The following is a 21090-nucleotide window of genomic DNA, read 5'->3' as shown; positions in this document are numbered from 1 at the left end:
ATTGAACAACCTGCCACCTAATCTTGTGTGGAAGAAAATTCCTTCTCCTGAAGACTTGAACGCATGTGAGAGCAGCAGGGAGAAGAAGATCCCAAACAGTGTAGGTGCGAGAACACAGCCCTGTTTCACACCACTCAGGATAGGAAAGGGGTTTGATGAGGCGCCGCTATGCTGTATTGTGCCTTTCATATCCTCATGGAATGAGATGATGAAGGTTCTTTTACAGCAAGATTATTAGTTAGCCCTTTCTAATTGCATAATGCTGGATCTAAAATAGCCTGTTCTCTAGTCAGTTCGTCAACATACTGCTCTAGAAAACCATCCCTAACACACTCCAGAAGCTTGTCCTCCGCAGCATTAGTGCTCATTAGGTTTACCCAGTCTATGTGTAGATTGACGTCACCCATAATTACTGTATTACCCATGCTATATGCTTCTCTATTCTCCTGATTAATACCATGCCCCACACTGCTACTACTGTTAGGCTTATAAACAACTCCTACCTATGTTTGCTGCCCCTTGCTGTTTCTTAGCTCCACCTAAACAGATTCCACATTTTGTTGTTCTGATCTGAGATGCTCCCTTACCAATGTACTGATCCCATCCCTTGTTATCAGCGCAACACCACCTCCTTGTTCTTTTTTCCTGTCCTTCCTAAATGTCGAATATCTTTGAATATTCAGTTCCCTGTAGCCGCTTTTCCGTAATGGCAATTAGATCATACCCATTTACCTCTGTGCCTTTAAATCATCTACCTTGTTGCAGATGCTGCTTGCATTTAGGTAGTGTCCTTAACCTTGTCTTCTTGACATTCTGCATTCTAAACCTAGTTGATGCTTGCTTTTGTTTCGCCTGCCTTCTAATGTTGCTTGCTACTTTCCTACCGCCTGTTACCAGCTTTACTTCCTTCCAATTTGAGCTACCCCTCAGGTTTCCATCCCCCTGACAAGCTAGTTTAAATCCTCCCCAACAGCACTCGCAGATCTCCCTGCGTGGATATTAGTTCTGGTCCTGTTAGGGTGTAAGGTGTAGCCCGTCCATCTTGTACAGATCCCACCAGTCCCAATGCCTCAGAAATCTGATGCCCTCCCTCCAACACCAATTCTCCAGCCACATGTTCAATGGATCAATCTTCCTCTTCCTATGCTCACTAGCATGTGGCACTGGGAGTAATCCTGCGATTACTGCTTTTGAGGTCCTGCTTTTTAATTTCCTTCCTAACTCCCTAGAATCTGCTTTCAGGACCTCATCCCTCTTCCTGCCTATGTCATTGGTATCAATGTGGACCACGTCCTCTGGCTGTTCACCCTCCCCCAGAAGGATGTCTTGCAGCCACTCCATGACATCCTTGACCCTGGCACCAGGGAGGCAACATACCATCCTGGAGTCATGTTTACTGCCGCAGAAACACCTGTCTAAACCCCTGACTATCGAATTTCCTATCACTATTGCTCTTCCACTCTTCCTTCCCTCCTGTGTAGCTGAGCCATCTGTGGTGCCACGGATTTTGCTCTGGCTGCACTCCCCTGAGGAACCATCACCCTCACTCGTAACCAAAATGGAAAACCGAGTAGCTCGATAGACTTGGGAATAAAAACAGAAAGTACTGGAAATAGTCAGCAGGTCAGGCAGCATCTGTGGAGAGAGAAGCAGAGTTAACCTTTCAAGTCTGTGACCTTTCATCAGAAATGGTACATTGATGACCGTATCGTACCGCTTCCTGCTCTCACCCCAAACTGGAAAACGCCAGCAACTTTGCTTGCAGTTTCCACCCTTCTCTCACCTTTACGTAGTCTATTTCCAGCACTTCCCTTCCCTTCCTCGACTTCTCTGTCTCTAACTCTGAAGATAGGCTGTCTACTAATATTCATTATAAGCCCACCAACTCCCATGGCTAACTTGATTACACCTCCTCACACCCTGTTTCCTGTAAGGACTCCATCCCACTCTCCCAGTTTCTCCATCTCGGACGCATCAGTTCTGATGATGCAACCTTCCACAATAGCGCTTCTGACCTGTCTTCCTTTTTCCTCAACTGAGGATTCCTTCCCCCCCCCACTGTGGTTGAAAGGGCCCTCAACTGTGTCTGACCCATTTTTCGCACTTCTGTCCTCAACCCTTCCCCTCCCTCCCAGAACTGTGACAGGGTTCTCCTTGTCCTCACTTTCCATTCCACCAGCCTCCACATCCAAAGGATCATCCTCTGCCATTTCCACCATGGTAAGCGTGATGCCACCACCAAACACATCTTTCCTTTCCCTCCCCTGTCAACATTCCGAAGGGATCGTTCCCTCTGTGACACCCTGGTCAACACCTCCATCACCTCTGACATCTCGTCCCCTTCCCACAATGCCTTCCCATGCAATCGCAGGAGGTGTAATACCTGCCGTTTTACCTCCCCTCTCCTCACCATCTAGGTGAAGTAGCGACTTACTTGTACTTCCTTCAATTTAGTATACCGTATTTGCTGCTCACAATGCGGTTGCCTCTATATTGGGGAGACTGAACGTGGATTGGGTGACCGCTTTGCGGAACAGCTCCGCTCAGTCCGAAAGCATGACGCCGAGCTTCCAGTCACTTGCCATTTCGACACTACCCTCTTCTTCCCCCTCCCCGGCTCTCATGCCAACATTTCTGTCTTTGCCCTGCTCTAGTGTTCCAGTGAGCATCAATGCAAGCTCAAGGAACAGTACCTGATCTTTCGGTTAGGCACTCTACAGCCTTGCAGACTGAACGTTGAGTTCAATAACTTCAGAGCATGACTGGCCTTTTTTTACATTTTCATGTTGTTTTATTTTTTAACCGTGTGCCTGCTTTTCATGTGGACAGAGCTACTCATTATTCTATTAACACTCTCTCTCTGGACTAATGCTTTGTCTTTCACTACATGCATTAACACACTCTTTGCCTTTGTCCCATGATAGCTTTGTTACTTAATCTCTCCTGCCGTCTGCCCTATCAGACACCTTCCCTATTGTTCTATTCCCCACTAACCTTCTACCCCTTTCACTTGCTTATTAAGCCTAATTCTTTTCTAACCTTTGGCAGTTCTCTTGAAAGGTCACAGACCTGAATCGTTAACTACTTCTCTTTCCACAGATGCTGCCTGATCTGCTGAGTATTTCTAGCACTTCCTGTTTTTATTTCGGATTTCCAGTATCTGCAGTATTTTGTTTTTAGTATAGATTTGGGACTCCTGCACTGCCTGCCTGGTTCTCCTAGGCTGCATGCCGGTCACCCATTCCCTCTCTGCCTGCATGCTCCTAACTTGCGGTGTGACCACCTCCCTAAACGTGTTATCCACGTAGACCTCTGCCTCGCGGATGCACAACAGTGACTCCAGCCACCACTCAAGTTCCGAAACGCAGAGCTCAAGCTTCTGTAGCTGGTGAGACTTCCCGCAGATGTGTTCGTCTAGGACACATCCCTGGTTCCATTCTATAAGTTTCCTACATTACAACAGTGACTACACTTTAGAAAGTACTTAATTGGCTGTAAAGTGCTTTGGGATGTCCTGAGGTTGTGAAAGGCGCTATATAAATGAAAATCTTTTTAAATCTCTCTGTCCTCTCTAAGGCCTTCTTAAAGTGTGCTCAAAATTGAACAAAATACTCCAACTGGGGACTAGCCAGTGTGTTATATAAAGGCTTGGCATAACTTCCTTGCTTTTATACGCCATGTCTCTATTTATAAATCCAAAGATCCCATATGCCTTGTTAACAGCCTTTTCAACTTGTCCTGTCACCTTTAAAGACTAGTGCGTACACCCCCAGGGCTCTCTGTTCCTGCACCCCTCCTTAAAATTGTATTTTTTACTTTAAATTACCTCTCATCCTTATGAAAATCTCAGAATCACAGAATTGTTACAGCACAGAAGGAGGCCACTCAGCCCATGGTATCTGCACCCGCTCTCCTAATGAGCATTTCACCTAGTGCTACTCCCCTGCCTTCTCCCCGTAACCGTGCGCATTCTTCCTTTTTAGATAACAGTCTAATTCCCTTTTTGAATGCTTCATTTGAACCTGACTCCACACTCAGGCAATGCATTCCAGACTTTAACCACACGCTGCTTGAAAAAGTTTTTCCTCATGTTGCTTTTGCTGCTTTTACCAATCGCTGTAAATCTGTGCCCTCTCGTTCTCGATACTTTCATTTGTGGGAAGTTTCTCCCTATCTACTCTGTCCAGACCCCTCATGATTTTGAATACCACTATCATATCTCCTCTCTGCCATCTCTTTTCCAAGGAAAACAGTCCCAACTTCTCCAACCTATCAACTGTCGCTAGGTCAAAATCCTGGAACTCGCTTCCTAACAGCCCTGTGGGTGTACCTACCTCACATGGACTGCAACAGTTCAAGAAGGCAGCTCACCACCACCACCTCCAGGGCAATTAGGAATGGGCAATAAATGCTGGCCTCGCCAGTGATGCCCACAACCCGTGAATGAATAAAAAAAAGTATAACTAGGGAAGTAGAGAGGGCTTTAGACTAAACAAGGGGGATGAGTGATCAAGCCTGGGTAGACGTAGCAAACCAAGGGGTAGAGTCAAGGCAGGAGAGCAGAATATGGGAAATGAAGGTTGGAGAATGGCAGGAAGGGACAGAGAAAAAAACTAATAACACACCAACAGTCAAGACTAGATATTACCAAGATAACAAAAAGACAAAACTATAGGCTCCGTATATGAATGCAAGTAGCATTCATAACAAAGTAGATGAACTGATAGCACGCATTGAAGTAAATAAATATGATCTGATAGCCATTATGGAGATGTAGCTGCAGGATGACCAGGATTGGGTCCTGACTATTGAGGGGTATATGACATTCAAGAAGAATAGGAAGCTAGGTAAAGGTGGAAGAGGAGCACTCTTAATCAAGGAGGGCATTGGTGCTATAGTTAAAGATGAGCTTAGTTCAGGAGATCAGGATGCAGAATCGGTTTGAGTGGAGATGAGGAATAGTAGGGGAAAGAAGTCACTATCGGGAGTGGTATACAGGCCTCCTAACAATAACCATAATGTAGGATGAAGTATAAAAGAAATATTGGGTGCTTGTGATAAAGGGACGGCAGTAATCATAGGTGATTTTAATCTACACATAAACTGGAAAAATCAGATTGGCAATAGTAGCCTGGATGACGAGTTCATAGAATGCTTTCGCGATAGTTTCTTGGAGCAGCACATTCTGGAACCAACCAGTGAACAGGTCTTATTAGACTTGGTATTGAGTAATGTGATAGCATTAATTCATGACCTCAGAGTAAAAGCACCTCTCGATAGCAGCGACCACATTATGACTGAATTTTACATCCAGTTTGAAAGAGGGGAGAGTGAGTCTAAGACTAGTATTTTAAACTTAAATAAGGGCAACTATGTGGGCATGAAAGCTGAGCTAGCTGGTGAACTGGGTTACTAGGCTAGGAGATAGATCTAGAGAAGCAGTGGCAGACATTCAAGGGGATATTTCAGAAAGCTCAGAATAAGTATATACTTATTATAAAGACAAATTCTAAGGGGAGAACCCACCATCTGTGGTTAACTAAAGAAGTTAAGGAAAGCATCAAACTTGAGGAAAAGGCATATAATTATGCAAAGATGAGTGGCAGGTCAGATGATTGGTCATAATATAAAGAACGGCAGAGAATGACTAGAAGATTAATCGGGAGAAAGAAATTAAGAGTATGAAAGGAAGCTAGCTAGAAATGTAAAAATGGGTGGCAAGAATATCTACAGGTACTTAAAAAGGAAAAGAGTAAGTAAAGTGAGTGTTGGTCCTCTAGAGAGTGAGAATGGGGAGTTAATAGTAGATAACAAGGAAATAGCAGCTGAAATGAACAAATATTTTGCTTCTATCTTCACTGTAGAGGATACAAAAAACATACCAATAATAGCTATAAATCAGGAGGTGGAAGGAAGAGAGGAACCTGGTGACATTACAATCATCAGGAAAGTGGTACTGACCCAAACTGATGGTGCTGAGGGCTGACAGGTCCCCGGGTCCTTTATTTTATTTTACTTATTTAGAGATACAGCACTGAAACGGGCTCTTCGGCCCACTGAGTCTGTGCCGACCATCAACCACCCATTTATACTAATCCCATATTCCTACCATATCCCCACCTGTCCCTATATTCCCCTACCACATACCTATACTAGGGGCAATTTATAATGGCCAATTTACTTATTAACCTGCAAGTCTTTGGTGGTGGGAGGAAACCGGAGCACCCGGCGAAAACCCACGCAGACACAGGGAGAACCTGCAAACTCCGCACAGGCAGTACCCAGAATTGAACCCGGGTCGCTGGAGCTGTGAGGCTGCGGTGCTAACCTCCATTTGGGGAGGGCAAACAAAGAAAGGGAAGATACAATAAACGGGAGGATATTGAGACGAGTAGCAGAAGTGAGACACCTCGGAGTGCATGTCTACAGCTCCCTGAAGGTGGCAGGACAGGTAGATACAGTGGTGAAGAAGGCACATGGAATGCTTTGTTTTATTGGCAGAGATATAGAATACAAAAGCAGGGAAATAATGCTGGAAACTGTATAAAATGCTGGTTAGGCCACAGCTGGAGAATTGCATACAGTTCTGGTCACCACATTACAGGAAGGACATAACTGTTCTGGAGAGAGTACAGAGGAGATTTACAAGAATGTTGCCAGGGCTCGAAAGTTGCAGCTATGAGGAAAGATTAGAAAGGCTTGGGCTGTTTTCCTTAGAACAGAGGAGACTGAGGGGTGACTTAATTGAGGTGTACAAAATTATGAAGGGCCTAGATAGAGTAGACAGGAAGGACCTGTTTCCCCTAGTGCAGAGGTCAATTACCAGGGGGCATAGATTTAAAATAATTGGTAGAAGGATTCAAGGGAACATGAGGAAAACGTTTTCACCCAGAGGGTGGTGGGTGTCTGGAATTCACTGCCAGGAATGGTAATGGAGGTAGAAACCCTCAACTCATTTAAAAGGTACCTGGACGTGCACCTGATGTGCTGTAACCTGCAAGACTATGAAGCATGTGCTGGAAGGTGGAATTAGTTTGGGCAGCTAGTTTTATTTTCAGCCGGCGCAGACACAACGGTCTGAATGGTCTCCTTCTGCACCGTAATTTTTCTATGGTTCTAGAACCAGGATCCTGTCCATATGAGACCTCTTAGCACAACCCAGCAATTTAAATGCTCCTACCGATCCAGTGATCTCCAAATTGTATAAAACATTGATACAATTCAATCTGTTGAAGTCCATGAAATCATCTTCGACAGTCCCTCAAGAAAGAGGATGACTTTCTTCCACTCTAGGGTTGTGGATCCTTAGGTGACTGAATAATCCAATTCTGGATCCGCACACTCTGCCACAGGTGGGGCAGGTGGTGTTTGGTGAGGCGAGCGAATAGGATGTTCGAAATTCTGAACGCTCCCTCTAATGTTTGTACTTGGTTGCTGCCTGGGCATGTTGATGATGTTTGAACTGGCTGGCACCGTCGCGGATGCTTCTCCATTTTGGGTGGTCTCGGGCAAGAGAGTCCCACGAATCAGTGGGGATATCATTTTTTCAGGAGGCTTTAAGGACATCCTTGTAGCGTTTCCTCTGCCCTCCTGGTTGCTTCTTGCCGTGACGGAGCTCGGAGTAGAAAGCTCGTTTTGGGAGTCTTAACTTCCAACCTTCACCTTTAGACAACCATCCTCTCCTACCATGTTATTGTGGTGGAGGCAGGGTCATTGAATAATTTAAAGGCGGGGATAGATGAGCTTCTTGTTGGGCAAGGGAATCAAAGTTTATCGGGGTAGATGGGAGTGTGAACTTTGAGACACAAAGATCAGCCATGATCTTATTGAATGGCCTACTTCTCCTAATTCATATGTCCGTTAGGAGAACAGATCCAGCTTCTCCAGCCTATCCATATTACTCAAGTTCCTCATCACTGGAACCATTCTTGTGAATCTATTCTGCACCCTCTCTAATACCATAACATTCTTCCTAAAGTGTGGCGCCTAGATCTGGACACAGTGCTTCAGATGAGGCCGAACTAGTGTTTTATGCAGGCTTATCATAACTACCTTGTTTTTGCACACACTGTCCCTGTTTATAAAGCCCAGGATTCCATATGCTTTATTAAGCACTTTCTCGACCTGCTCTGCAACCTTTAATGATTTGTGCACATATACCCCTAGGTCCCTCAGCTCCAAGCACCCCTTTAGAATTGTCCTACTTTTAATGGTCAAAGTACCTACACTTCTAGAACCTCTGTTCTCCACTCCATTGTGAATTGTACCATTTTGAGTATTTTATTCCCCAAAAATACTGCCTTACAATTATTTCCATTTTGTTTGGTGGATCCATATATCACTTAGTTGTCAATATAGAGCTCACTATTTCAGTGTATACTTAGCAGTTATGTCCAAATCTCTGTTCTCAACTTTGATGCCCAGATGTTGGGAAGAGCATGTTTACAAAATTGCTGAAAGAGCTTTCGTGCTCATCAGTTCTAGCATTTTTACATAAAACTTTTTTAAAAATGTCTACTATTAATATACAAGATTGCATATTTAAGGGAATCACAAATGCAAACCAGCATAACCATGAGTCCCCAAATACTGTTCTTGGATATCTGGTGCAACATGAAAGAAGGCAAGTACAATAGGAATAAAATATATAGTTTAATTCCCCAGGAAAAGATGAAATGTAAATAACAAAATAGTTATACAACAACCCATACAATGTCTCATGGCTTTGTCCTATTAAAATATCTGGTGGACTGTCAGACTAGTGGAAATGGGAGCCTGTACGTATATTTTTAACAGGTCATATTTGCATATTGTAAGAGCTTTGATTTGTTCTGTTTGTTGTACTTGCTTTAGGTTACACGAAGTTCGTATTCAACCTTCTCTAACCAAAGATGGTGTTTTCTCGGCACTAAAAATGGCAGAGCTGGAATTTCCCCAGTTTGAAACCCTGCATCTTGGATATGTTGATGAGTTTCTATTACAATGTAAGGCTCTGACATTGCTTTTTCTTCCTTTTTAAAACTGGTGCTTCATTTGTGTGATTCAGGGCATAACTGTTGCCACTAATGGTGAATAATTCTAGTTTAAACATTTTAGTTTACTAGCAAATGGCAGTGGTATTTTCTATGCATTGTCTAGATTATAGACATGATATATATGATTACATACTTGGAAGTAAACATCTGAATTATTTCTCTGTTCAAATTATGCTGATGTATGATTTACTGTATCATATTTTTCCTTTTTTCCAGGCAAAATGACCAATGCTGAATTAGTGAAGCATGGTTTGGCAGATGTGGTAGAGAATCCTGGTATCATTACAGACATTGGGATGAAAGCAGTAAATGAAGTATTTCCTTGCATCAAATACCTAGTTATTTATAACTGTCCACATTTACATAATACACATAACTGGATAACAGGTACAGCACTGAAACTTTAAAGGGTCTGCAGATGTGTGTCACGTAGAAATATTTGTTTTTGGATATGCTACTTAGACTATAGCAGTCTGAACTTAAATTTAACTGACAGTACTGCAGCTGTTTGAAGTAGCTTTTCTAACTATTGCATTCTATTTTAGATTCCAAATTGTAATAGTAAATATAATTTTGATGGTTTAAGACGGTCAAGAAAACTCAGTTTTAATGACCAGCTGTAATTGTCTGATCAGAGTTAATTTTTCAATAATAGAATACAATGAAATCTTTACTTCAGTTTTTAAAATAATTTTTAATCCATTCACAATGTATTTCAATACAGCTTTCCATTTTTGGTTAACTTTATTCAGTAAATGGGTAAGTTCATTGCAGACTATATAGTATAACTCCCAAGAGGCCTAGTAGTTACTGCTATGTAATAGGGCTGGTGTTGATCAGTTTAGTCATTTTTAAAGCATATTTATTGCTATATTTAATGTGCAATACCTCCCTGATAATATGAATACTTAATTTAAAATTGTATTTGCAAAGTTACAGTTTTCAGACTGAGTTAATAAGTTTTGTAATAAGGAAGACTTCCATTCATATCACACTCTATCAAGTACCTCAGATGTTACATTCAAAACATTTTACATACACTCAATTATTTTGAAGTGTGATGACTTGCATTGGCAAACATTTGATTGTAGGTGAAGAAACATTGCCTTCCTGAGCACTGCTCTTTTGCAGAAATTGGTTGTCATATTTATCTAATTGCATAATCTCATACACAGATCAAAATTCAAACTGCAGTACACATGCAAATTGGTGCATAAATTTGGCCTAAGTGATGAAGTTTACTATGCATTGTTACGACCGAGGCGGGAGGAGTGCACTGTTTATTCTAGTTCCACTTCTCCACGGGTCACAATGTACATTTAATTTTTTTCCCCACTTACTGATACGGCCAATCATAGGCTCTATTTTTATTTCAGAATAAAACAACCAGGATTCTTCAATAAAAAACAAAATTATTAGTTTATTCCAAAACAAGTCTTAACCAGTGAGGAAGTCAAGCATAAACACACAGATTGAAATATTGAGGTTCCCTTTTTAACTTAGCCCCTCACGCTCACATGCACACACACATACACTGGTTAACTGGAAAAATAAAGGGATTTTTGTTTTTAGAGCTCTGTTATAGACAAAAAAAACCACTTGGGCTGAATACTTGCTCATTCTTAAAGAAACAGCAGATGAGATATGTTGTGTTCCAAAACTGGCATATAGGCAGGCCTCAGAGTACACGTAGACAGGTCACTGGGATCTTTTAGAACAGTTCTTTTCAGGTGGTGTTGAGAATTAATCTAGCAGGCTTTTCTTCAAAGACAGGACACGAGATGAGTTGACACAATGGACTTCTCGGGATCTTTTAGAGAGATGCTGGAAAGCTGAGCTGGGTTATGGTCTTCTCTCCTTCCTTGGAAATTCTCTTCACTCCTTGGAAATTCTCTCCCTTTTAAGCAGTTCAACCCTAACTCAAAACAGTTCAAAAGTGAATCCGATAACAGGAGGTCAACCTTTTGACCTCCATCAATCTTGACCTGTCACCTCTTTGTAAACAATTTATCCAGGTGTCCAAAGCTGGAAGTCAGGTGGTTTCCCAGAAACGCTTGGTGCTGGAAGTCACATAGTTTCCTGGAAAGGTTTGTTTTCCTCACAAGACATCTCGGTGCCCCTTTTTAAAAAAACATTTCCAGGGACTGATTTTCAAAGTCACATGGCCTTTACATGATTCCATTGTAAATCCCAAAGTTTTAAAATGTCTTCAGTCTTTCAAAAATGAATCCTCAAAAAATATATTTAACCAAACACAGAGGCACTTTCGTAACATTTCCATCCTTGGATGAATGAAACACCATTTTTAAATGCGTTTCAATACAAAGTGTGGAAAAAATAGATGAAAAATTTTAAAACGCACTTTCGCACTCATACTCATTCACTCATTTTTGGTAGCTCATACAGTTCTACTTTGTTCCATCTTTGCACTTAGATAACTCAAAGCTTCTAAATAAAGCATCTGCAATCACATTATTTTGTCCTGCAATGTGAATAATCTTTAAGTGATAGGGCTGTAATAGTACACTCCATCGGAATAGTCTGGCATTCTGGTTTTTGAACTTTTCCACAAAGGCTAAGGGGTTACGATCGGTATATACCATTGTCTCTCTGTAGTCGTGGCGGACATAGACCTCAACATTTTTAAAAGCCAATAATAGACCTAGGGTTTCTTTTTCCAACGTTGAATATCATTTTTGGTGGTGTTTTAGTTTTTTTTTGGAAAAGTATCCCACTGGCCTTTGTATCCCTGGTTCATCGTCTTGTAATAGGACTGCACCCACCCCCAGGTCACTAGCATCAATTGCTACCTTGAAGGGCTTAGTGAAATTTGAGGCAGCCAACATTGGTTCAATCAAAATTAATCAAAATGGCTTTCAGCCTCTCAAAAGATGCTTGGCATTCCCCTGACCACACTACCTTGGTTTTTTTTTCCTGTAGTAAATCTTTCAGTGGAGAAGCTATGGTACTGAAATTTGGTACCAACTTTTGGTAGAAACCACACATCCCCAAAAACCTCATGATTTCTCACATAGTCTTATGGGTAGGGAACTCCACCAATGCTTGTACCTTCGCAGATCTTAGCGACATTTGACCTTGCCCTACTGTGTGCCATGGAAGGTCACTCTCGCTTTAGCAAATTCACTTTTGACAAGGTATATTACCAAATCAGCCGATTTGTAATTTTCTAAACAGCTTCTAGTTGTTCCAAGTGGTCCTTCCAAGTGTCACTACATACCAGCACATCAAGGTAAACTACGAGTTAGGAACACTGGCTACCACTTGGTTAATTCATCTCTGAAAGTTTGCTGGGGCATTTTTTAGCCCGAATGTCATCAATTGGCATTGGAAAAGACCGTCTGGTGTGACAAAGACCGATAATTCTTTAGCTCGGGGTGTTGAAGGAATTTGCCAGTATTCCTTTAACAAATCTATTTCTGTAAGAAACATGGCACTACCCAGTCTGTCAGTACAGTTCCAAGTGAGGTATTGGGTAGGAGTCTGTCTTTGTTACTACATTAACTTTTCTGTAGTCTATGCAAAGTCTAGTTGAACCATCGGGTTTAGGCACAAATACTACTGGTGAACTTCAGCTGCTTTAACTGGGTTCTATTCGGTGGTTGTCCAGCATGTATTGGATTTCTGCTTTTACCTGGGCCTGTTTCTCTGGACTTAAGCGATAAGGATGCTGCTTTATAGGAAAGGATTCCCCACATCTACATCATGTGTGGCTAAGGTTGTGCATCCTGGCTTATCCCTAGAGACTCCTTTAAATGTTGTGAATAGCCTTGTTAGATCTGCATCTAAATATGAAAGCATAGTGTCCAATTTCCCTCGCAATTCAGTATTAGCTCATAAATCGTCGTGTAGTAGTACAGAACTTGAGCATTGCTGAAAATAGAGACATGTTGTCGAAGCCTATTGTCTTGAACTCATAAGGACAATTCGCAAGAATAACCAATGTAAGGGAAAACAACAACTTATACTGCGTGAGAAGACAGTGCAGATTGATTGGCAAGTGAAGTCTGATTGGTAGAGGCGTTGCCATGGCGAATGCCGTACCCAACCAGCCCATGCTTGCAAAACTCAAAACACAGTGTCCAACATTAGATGTGATTCCGCGATTGGACAGCATTTGCTAAATAATCCACAGTGTGCTAAGAATTACGCTGACAACCAATTTAAGATTCTCAGTAGGGCTCACAGTGTGGCACATTTGTGTGTACTGGAAGCTACATATATTAATACACTGGGCCCTTTTCTTTGCAGACAGAAAATGTACAATCATTGCTCCTGTTTTAGCTGAACAAAATAAGTGACAGCCATTTACTGGTTCATTCCTCGGCATTGCCTTGACCAATCAGAGTCAAGCTGCCTGGTTTAAATTTTAAACAAAGCTTGACAGTTAACTGTCAGTCACCATAAACTGGTGCATTCTCCATGGCAATGCCTCTACCAATCAGAGTTCACTTGCCAGCCAATCAGCACTCTCTTCTCATGCAGTATGAGTTGTTGTTTTCCCTTACATTGGTTATTCTTGTGAATTGTCTTGATGAGTTCAAGACGTAAAGCTTTGACAACATGTCTCTATTTTCAGTAATAGCTAATAGTAGGAGGTTCAATTTAAGAATTCTCTAGGGCTCCTTCTGCCTCATCCTCACTATCCTTTACATCCTTCACTGTCACTACTACTTGACATACCTGTGTTTGCTTATCCTCCTCCCGGCGATATTGTTCCAACATATCGATGTGACACAGCCGATTCTTTTTCCAGCAATCTGGGGTGTCAGTCAAATAATTTACTTTACCAATTTTCTTGACCACTTCATATGAACCACTGAACTGTGTTAACACTTCATCCCTTGGTTGAAATGTTCGGGTCTTAGCATGCTTGTCTGCCCGTTTCTTCATAGTTGTTTGGGAAGCTTTAAGGTGTTCCTGAGCCACTTTGCCAGCTCTCGTGAGCCATTACGGGAACACGGATACATAATCTAGCACAGAAGATTCGTTCCTTCGTTCTAAAAACCTTTCTTTAATTAGTTTTAGAGGACCTCTTATCTCATGTCCATGAAGTAATTCAAAAGGACTAAAACCGGTAGATTCATTCGGTGAACAAAAGAAATTCTATCCCTTTATCACAATCATGGGGATATTCATGACAATATGCACTGATCATTGTTTTGAGGCTCTGATGGTACCTTTCTAAAGCTCCTTGTGTCTGTGTGGGTAGAAGGGGTAGTAAGCTGAAGACCTTAACTGTGTTATACCTAAGTTACCCATAACTTGTTGAAAAAATTTTAGACATAAAATTGGAACCTTGATCCAACTTTGGGGAGTGAGGGGATGGATGTGCTGAGAGGTGAAGAGGTTGAGACCTCTGCTTTAATTAGGATGATGAATAGAAATTTATGATAGTGTTTGGATGCTTTTATAGACCATTCACGGTGGAGTCGCTTGGTGGATCTTACACTTGTTCGTTGCCACGCGATCAAACTGGAGTCATTCAGTCAATTTGTTGAAATGCTGCCAAGCTTGGAGTTCATTTCATTGGATCAGATGTTCCGGGAACCTCCAAAGGTGTGATTTGGATTTTGCAAAAACTCGGGAATTAATTGATACTATTTACAAATTCTTGACATAACTTGTTTGCAACCTTAATGTGCATTTTTTAACGAATGTCCACTTACATGCGGAGCTTGGATATCTCAATATTTAGAGAATTGATTTCCAAGCTAGCATATTGTAGATTTGAGACCTAGATCTGTCACAGTATTATCTACTGGATCGCCAAAACTTCGAGTCTGCAGCCATGCTTCTTGGTGGAATACCTCGTGAAAGTGATTCATCTAAGTGATTTCTTTTTAATTTTGTGTGAGAGGCAAGAAATAATCCAGCCCCAAGTTCAGAATATCTGAACTGATAGGCATTCTGTTTAGTCAGGAGAAATAGGGAAGAGAAAAAAAAATTTGCATATGAATTGAATAATTTGAACTTTGCTAAGATTCTGTTCACCATGACTTTACTGAACAGCTGTCCAACTTTTTTGTTACATTTTGTGTTATGTTGTAGCTACAGCATGTGTTAAACCAGGGTGGTCCAACATACAGCCTGAGGGCCAGGATCCAGAATGCCAAAGGTTTGCATCCTGCCCGTGGCCGTTTCTCATCCACGCCAGGGCTCCATGAGTGGAGATGGGAAATTTCCCTTTGTCTTCCTGCAGAGTGGCCTTTTTAATAACATGGCGCTGAGTTTCCCAGGTGACAGCTACTGAAGCAGGAAAGCACTTCTCAACATCGGACAGATTCGGGGTCTTCCAACTTCTTTTAAAAGCCCGCCGGAAAATCCAAAATCTGTCCGATGTTGAGAAGCATGTCCCTGCTTCAGCAGCGGTCATCTGGGAAACCCAGCGCAATGTTTTTAAACAAACTGAACAACCACAAAGCTGCTGTGCTGAGCGCTCCTGCGCTCGGGGGTGGGGGGGAGAAGGAGAAAGAAAGAGAGAAGAGGGGAGGGGAGGGGAAGGAGAAAGGAAGAGGGGAGGGGGAAGGAGAAAGGAAGAGGGGAGGGGGAAGGAGAAAGGAAGAGGGGAGGGGGAAGGAGAAAGGAAGAGGGGAGGGGGAAGGAGAAAGGAAGAGGGGAGGGGGAAGGAGAAAGGAAGAGGGGAGGGGGAAGGAGAAAGGAAGAGGGGAGGGGGAAGGAGAAAGGAAGAGGGGAGGGGGAAGGAGAAAGGAAGAGGGGAGGGGGAAGGAGAAAGGAAGAGGGGAGGGGGAAGGAGAAAGGAAGAGGGGAGGGGGAAGGAGAAAGGAAGAGGGGAGGGGGAAGGAGAAAGGAAGAGGGGAGGGGGAAGGAGAAAGGAAGAGGGGAGGGGGAAGGAGAAAGGAAGAGGGGAGGGGGAAGGAGAAAGGAAGAGGGGAGGGGGAAGGAGAAAGGAAGAGGGGAGGGGGAAGGAGAAAGGAAGAGGGGAGGGGGAAGGAGAAAGGAAGAGGGGAGGGGGAAGGAGAAAGGAAGAGGGGAGGGGGAAGGAGAAAGGAAGAGGGGAGGGGGAAGGAGAAAGGAAGAGGGAGGGGGAAGGAGAAAGGAAGAGGGGAGGGGGAAGGAGAAAGGAAGAGGGGAGGGGGAAGGAGAAAGGAAGAGGGGAGGGGGAAGGAGAAAGGAAGAGGGGAGGGGGAAGGAGAAAGGAAGAGGGGAGGGGGAAGGAGAAAGGAAGAGGGGAGGGGGAAGGAGAAAGGAAGAGGGGAGGGGGAAGGAGAAAGGAAGAGGGGAGGGGGAAGGAGAAAGGAAGAGGGGAGGGGGAAGGAGAAAGGAAGAGGGGAGGGGGAAGGAGAAAGGAAGAGGGGAGGGGGAAGGAGAAAGGAAGAGGGGAGGGGGAAGGAGAAAGGAAGAGGGGAGGGGGAAGGAGAAAGGAAGAGGGGAGGGGGAAGGAGAAAGGAAGAGGGGAGGGGGAAGGAGAAAGGAAGAGGGGAGGGGGAAGGAGAAAGGAAGAGGGGAGGGGGAAGGAGAAAGGAAGAGGGAGGGGGAAGGAGAAAGGAAGAGGGGAGGGGGAAGGAGAAAGGAAGAGGGGAGGGGGAAGGAGAAAGGAAGAGGGGAGGGGGAAGGAGAAAGGAAGAGGGGAGGGGGAAGGAGAAAGGAAGAGGGGAGGGGGAAGGAGAAAGGAAGAGGGGAGGGGAAGGAGAAAGGAAGAGGGGAGGGGAAGGAGAAAGGAAGAGGGGAGGGGGAAGGAGAAAGGAAGAGGGGAGGGGGAAGGAGAAAGGAAGAGGGGAGGGGGAAGGAGAAAGGAAGAGGGGAGGGGAAGGAGAAAGGAAGAGGGGAGAAGAGGGGGAAGGAGAAAGGAAGAGGGGAGAAGAGGGGGAAGGAGAAAGGAAGAGGGGAGAAGGGGGGAAGGGGAAAGGAAGAGGGAGAAGGGGGGGAAGGGGAAAGGAAGAGGGGAGAAGGGGGGGAAGGGGAAAGGAAGAGGGGAGAAGGAAGAGGGGAGAAGGGGGGGAAGGGGAAAGGAAGAGGGAGAAGGGGGGGGAAGGGGAAAGGAAGAGGGGAGAAGGAAGAGGGGAGAAGGGGGGGAAGGGGAAAGGAAGAGGGAGAAGGGGGGAAAGGAAGAGGGAGAAGGGGGGAAGGGGAAAGAGAGAGAGAAGGGGAGAGAGAGAGAGAGAGAGAGAAGGGGGAGAGAGAGAGAGAGAGAGAGAAGGGGGAGAGAGAGAGAGAGAGAGAGAGAAGGGGGAGAGAGAGAGAGAAGGGGGAGAGAGGGAGAGAGAGAGAGAAGGGGGAGAGAGAGAGAGAGAGAGAGAGAGGGGAGAGAGAGAGAGAGAGAGAAGGGGGAGAGAGAGAGAGAAGGGGGAGAGAGAGAGAGAAGGGGGAGAGAGAAGGGGGAGAGAGAAGGGGGAGAGAGAGCGAGCGAGCGAGAGAGAAGGGGGGAAAGAGAGCGAGCGAGCGAGAAGGGGGGAAAGAGAGAGGGGGAGGGAACCAGAGGGGGGGGAACAGAGAGAGAGGGAGGGGGTGTGGATGGAACAGAGGTGGGGGGGGGGTGGTGGTGGTGGAGAGAAACTGAGAGGGTGTGAACAGAGGGAGGGAGGGGGTGAAGGAGAAAGAGAGGGAGACATGGGGGGGGGGGGAAGAGGGAGGGGGGTAGCGAAGGTGGGGGGGTAGAGAGCGAGAGGGAGAGGGGGGAAAACAGAGAGATATCTTACTCCTGAAAGATGGACATTTATCCAGAATACTCTGCAACTCTACGTCAAGTGTGCCGGCAGAAATTGACTACTTATGCAAGAAAGACCAATGCCAGGTATCTCACTAAATCAGTTTTCAATATAATGACGAGAAAGTAAGTCAATAAATTAGTCTTTGCATTTAAAGCTTCTTCGGCCCCTGGGCCGAGCAAAAATCGTAATGCTGCCCTCCGCCCGAAAAGGTTGGACAGCCCTGTGTGAGACGAAAAATATTTGATTTACAATGAGTTTGAATCAGCTTCAGGCAGATGTAAATTTTGCTCACGCCTCTACAAACTCTCTACTGCAACAAAGAAACTTTAGAATGATGCTGCTAAAATCACTGTTTTGCTTATCTATCACTTCAGGGCTGTGCTCGTGTCGGGTTGAGTGCTGGCACGGGAATTGGTGTTTCTTCTGCTCTCGTTAGCAATCAGAATTCGAACAATGATAATGATAATCAAAATAATCATGCTAATATCAATAATAACAATGAGGAGAATGATGCCCAACAAGAGAGAGCAGCAGATGACCTGCCAAATCCAGTGAATGGTAAGTTTTTAACATTTCTGCAGACATTTAGTTAGAACTTCTTAAAATAAAAGCAAAGTACTGCTGATGCTGGAAATCTGGAATAAAAACAAGAAAGCTCAGCTCTGATGAACGATCACTCACCTGAAACATTAACTCTGCTTCTCTCTCCACAGATGCTGCCAGACCTGCTGAGTATTTCCAGCATTTTTTTGTTTTTATTTTAGTTCGAACTTCTGGTGTTCTAAGATCTACAGTGTCACCCTTTTAATTTTCAGTCCTGTTGCATGTTAGATTTGCATTGTGCAGTTTCCTTTTGTAAAAAAAAAAGTTATTTAGCACCTGAAACAGCCATGTCCTATTTCTATGCAGTGTCTAAATTGCTGGAGTCTTTATCTGTTACTAAATGGAGATTACCACTAAAAGTAATTGGTCAATCCTAGCTGTTTAGGAGAAACTAAATGAAGAGCTACGGGAGTTGTTTTAGACGATGGTAATATGTTTGACTATATTGAAGGAGCTGCGGGACCAGAGAGAAGTCCTGTGAAAAGGTGCCCCGAACACCCAAAACATCCACGAACGGCCCCCCCGGCCGCAACTTCAAAGCGCCCGCGGGAGATGGCTCGGAGAGCATCTGCAGCGCACTGTCGGCAATGCTGCATGCCTTTATTTAAACCACTGCAAAAAAAAAACCCTTAGCAAATGTAATCACCTCTAAGACTGCCAAATGATGCTTCACCTCCCGAAGGACGTGGATGAGCTTTCCGGACGTCGATGGTGGGCACTGAGGAAATGGCTTATTACCTGCACCAGATTCCACCCCCCCTCCCCCCCCCCTTTACCCCCCTTCCACCCCCCCCCCACCCCCGTCCCCTTCCCTGCTCCACCCTCTCAGCTCACCCCCTCACAACCCCGTCCCAGCCCGCCCCCCCCCTCGCACCATCTTCACCCCGCACCCCCTTCCCCTGCACCCCCCCCCCCCACCCCCTCCCTCTACCCCTCCCCCTTGCATCCCCTCCTCCCACCGGCACCATCCTACACCTGTGTAGGGGCCCCAACAACCCCACTGCCTTGTGGGCATCTCGGGAGAGACCAAGGCTAAGGGAGTAAACCCTAACAGAAAATCCGGAGCGGAACCCCGTAGGCGGTCATGTGTCACCTTTGGCATGTTTCCGGCAGTTCCTGCAGCCATACTGGTGCCAAACGTCGTGTCCTGCACTCCTTTGGACCCCACCAGAAAGGCCGAGAGGGGGGTTTTGACGACTGGGCAACTCTCAACCTCCATAAATTTGCCCAGGCATGCGCCATGGAGAGGTCACTCCATAATCACTGACCACCTCCAGGCGCGTATCCATTGTCTCTCGAGATAAGGAGGCCCAAAAGAAAGAAGAAAGAGATTCCAGAAGTTAGAAAGAAGCAAAGCTAGGCTTGCCAGACACTAGGAAACTTGTACAGCATTGTATCAGGCAAATACTTCATTGAATTAAAGCTTTGCAAGGTTTTTTCTCCTCTTGTATTCCTTCCCCTTTGCCAGATATTGAAAATGGGACTGTGGGTGACCCCTTCTTTCACGCTTCTGCCGCTGTTTCATTCCACCTGGCCTGTAAAAGTTGTATGCAAATAATGCAGTTTTACTTTTTTTATATAATACCCCAGATGTATAAAGGAAGTTATTTTTTGAAATATGGTGGAAATGAGAACATGCCCGATTGTTTCAGGGGTTGGCATGTTAGCACCATCAGACCAGGTTTAATGCTAACTATCATTTAAACAAACAGCATTTGATTTTCACTGGCGTTTTCAAGTATTGCAGTGAAGTTTTATTCATGATGCTCATGGGCCAGTAATGTGTACTGTTAAATATAATCCTTTTTTCAATGTTAATTCATTTGTGTGCCTTTTGCTGTTTCAGAACAAGGACTCCAGCAGGCAGTCCAAGAAAGTAGACCAGATGGTACTGAATGTAATTCTGACCGGGACAGTGGGCATTCTGTAACACCTATGGATATAGATGAAGAACAAGCAGGTAAAGTGTGCAGTGTGAATGAGATGGTTGGATTTGTGGACAGAAGCCTTGACCTATCTTTGCAGTGAGTTGTACCATTATGCACTGCATTGTCTGTCCCAAGGTGATGGTGAATCTTAACATGTATGACCTTGGACAGTGCTGTTGGTCAGGAAGATTTGTTTTTGAGGAAGCACAGTTAGAACCATTAAAGCTGATTCTCCTTGATGAACTGTGATATAATTGTTTTGCATTCTCCCCATCCTTTTTTAATGCACTTTGAAGACTTCTATAATGCAAATATATGGAAAACACTGCTATAGCTTTGCTTTTGAAATACCGGCCTACCTGACCGCTATTGTGCTTGAATTGCATGAATTTAGTAACCAGTTTATTTGCTTGCATTTGTTTCTTCAAAATTGTTACCGATCTTAAAGTTATCTTGCACTGTGGCCAAGTGTTTATTTATGCATTTGTTTGGCTCCGTACCAGAACTGTTAATTTGGGGAACGGAAATCAACTTTTCAAGTAAAGGTACAATATCCTAAATACGTGTCAATTGTCATGGTCCTGTAGTTTTTTTCTCTGCGGAATATGTGGTGTATAAGGCTGGAAAAGGAGCTGTACTGCTTTAAGAACCAGCAAGCCTCAGGAGTTATAGAAAATGCATTTTTGGTTGCCATTGGATACAACCATATGGAGAGGGAACTAACCAGCTTCAGAGAATGCATCCTGGTTACCTGGCAACAGCCATTCGGAGACTGCGATTCAAAGGGTGCATTCTTGTTACCTTGGATATAGCCGCTTGGACTGAGCATCATGC

The 21090-nt window shown here is 44.2% G+C and overlaps 1 protein-coding gene across 2 annotated transcripts in view; it reads left to right on the top strand.

The window, feature by feature from the left end:
• fbxo38 (F-box protein 38) overlaps positions 1-21090 on the top strand; it is a 134742-nt gene that overhangs the window by 28936 nt on the left and 84716 nt on the right. For both annotated transcript variants that reach the window (XM_068043444.1, XM_068043443.1), the window contains exons 9-13: positions 8854-8984; positions 9252-9422; positions 14470-14612; positions 18100-18283; positions 20175-20288. In XM_068043444.1, the coding sequence (XP_067899545.1) occupies positions 8854-8984; positions 9252-9422; positions 14470-14612; positions 18100-18283; positions 20175-20288 (743 nt within the window). The remainder of the gene's footprint in view (positions 1-8853; positions 8985-9251; positions 9423-14469; positions 14613-18099; positions 18284-20174; positions 20289-21090) is intronic.

This window comes from Heterodontus francisci, chromosome 12 (genome assembly GCF_036365525.1).
Source record: "Heterodontus francisci isolate sHetFra1 chromosome 12, sHetFra1.hap1, whole genome shotgun sequence".
In the NCBI taxonomy this organism is placed as follows: Eukaryota; Metazoa; Chordata; class Chondrichthyes; order Heterodontiformes; family Heterodontidae; genus Heterodontus; species Heterodontus francisci.
This window is presented reverse-complemented; position numbering and strand designations above follow the sequence as displayed.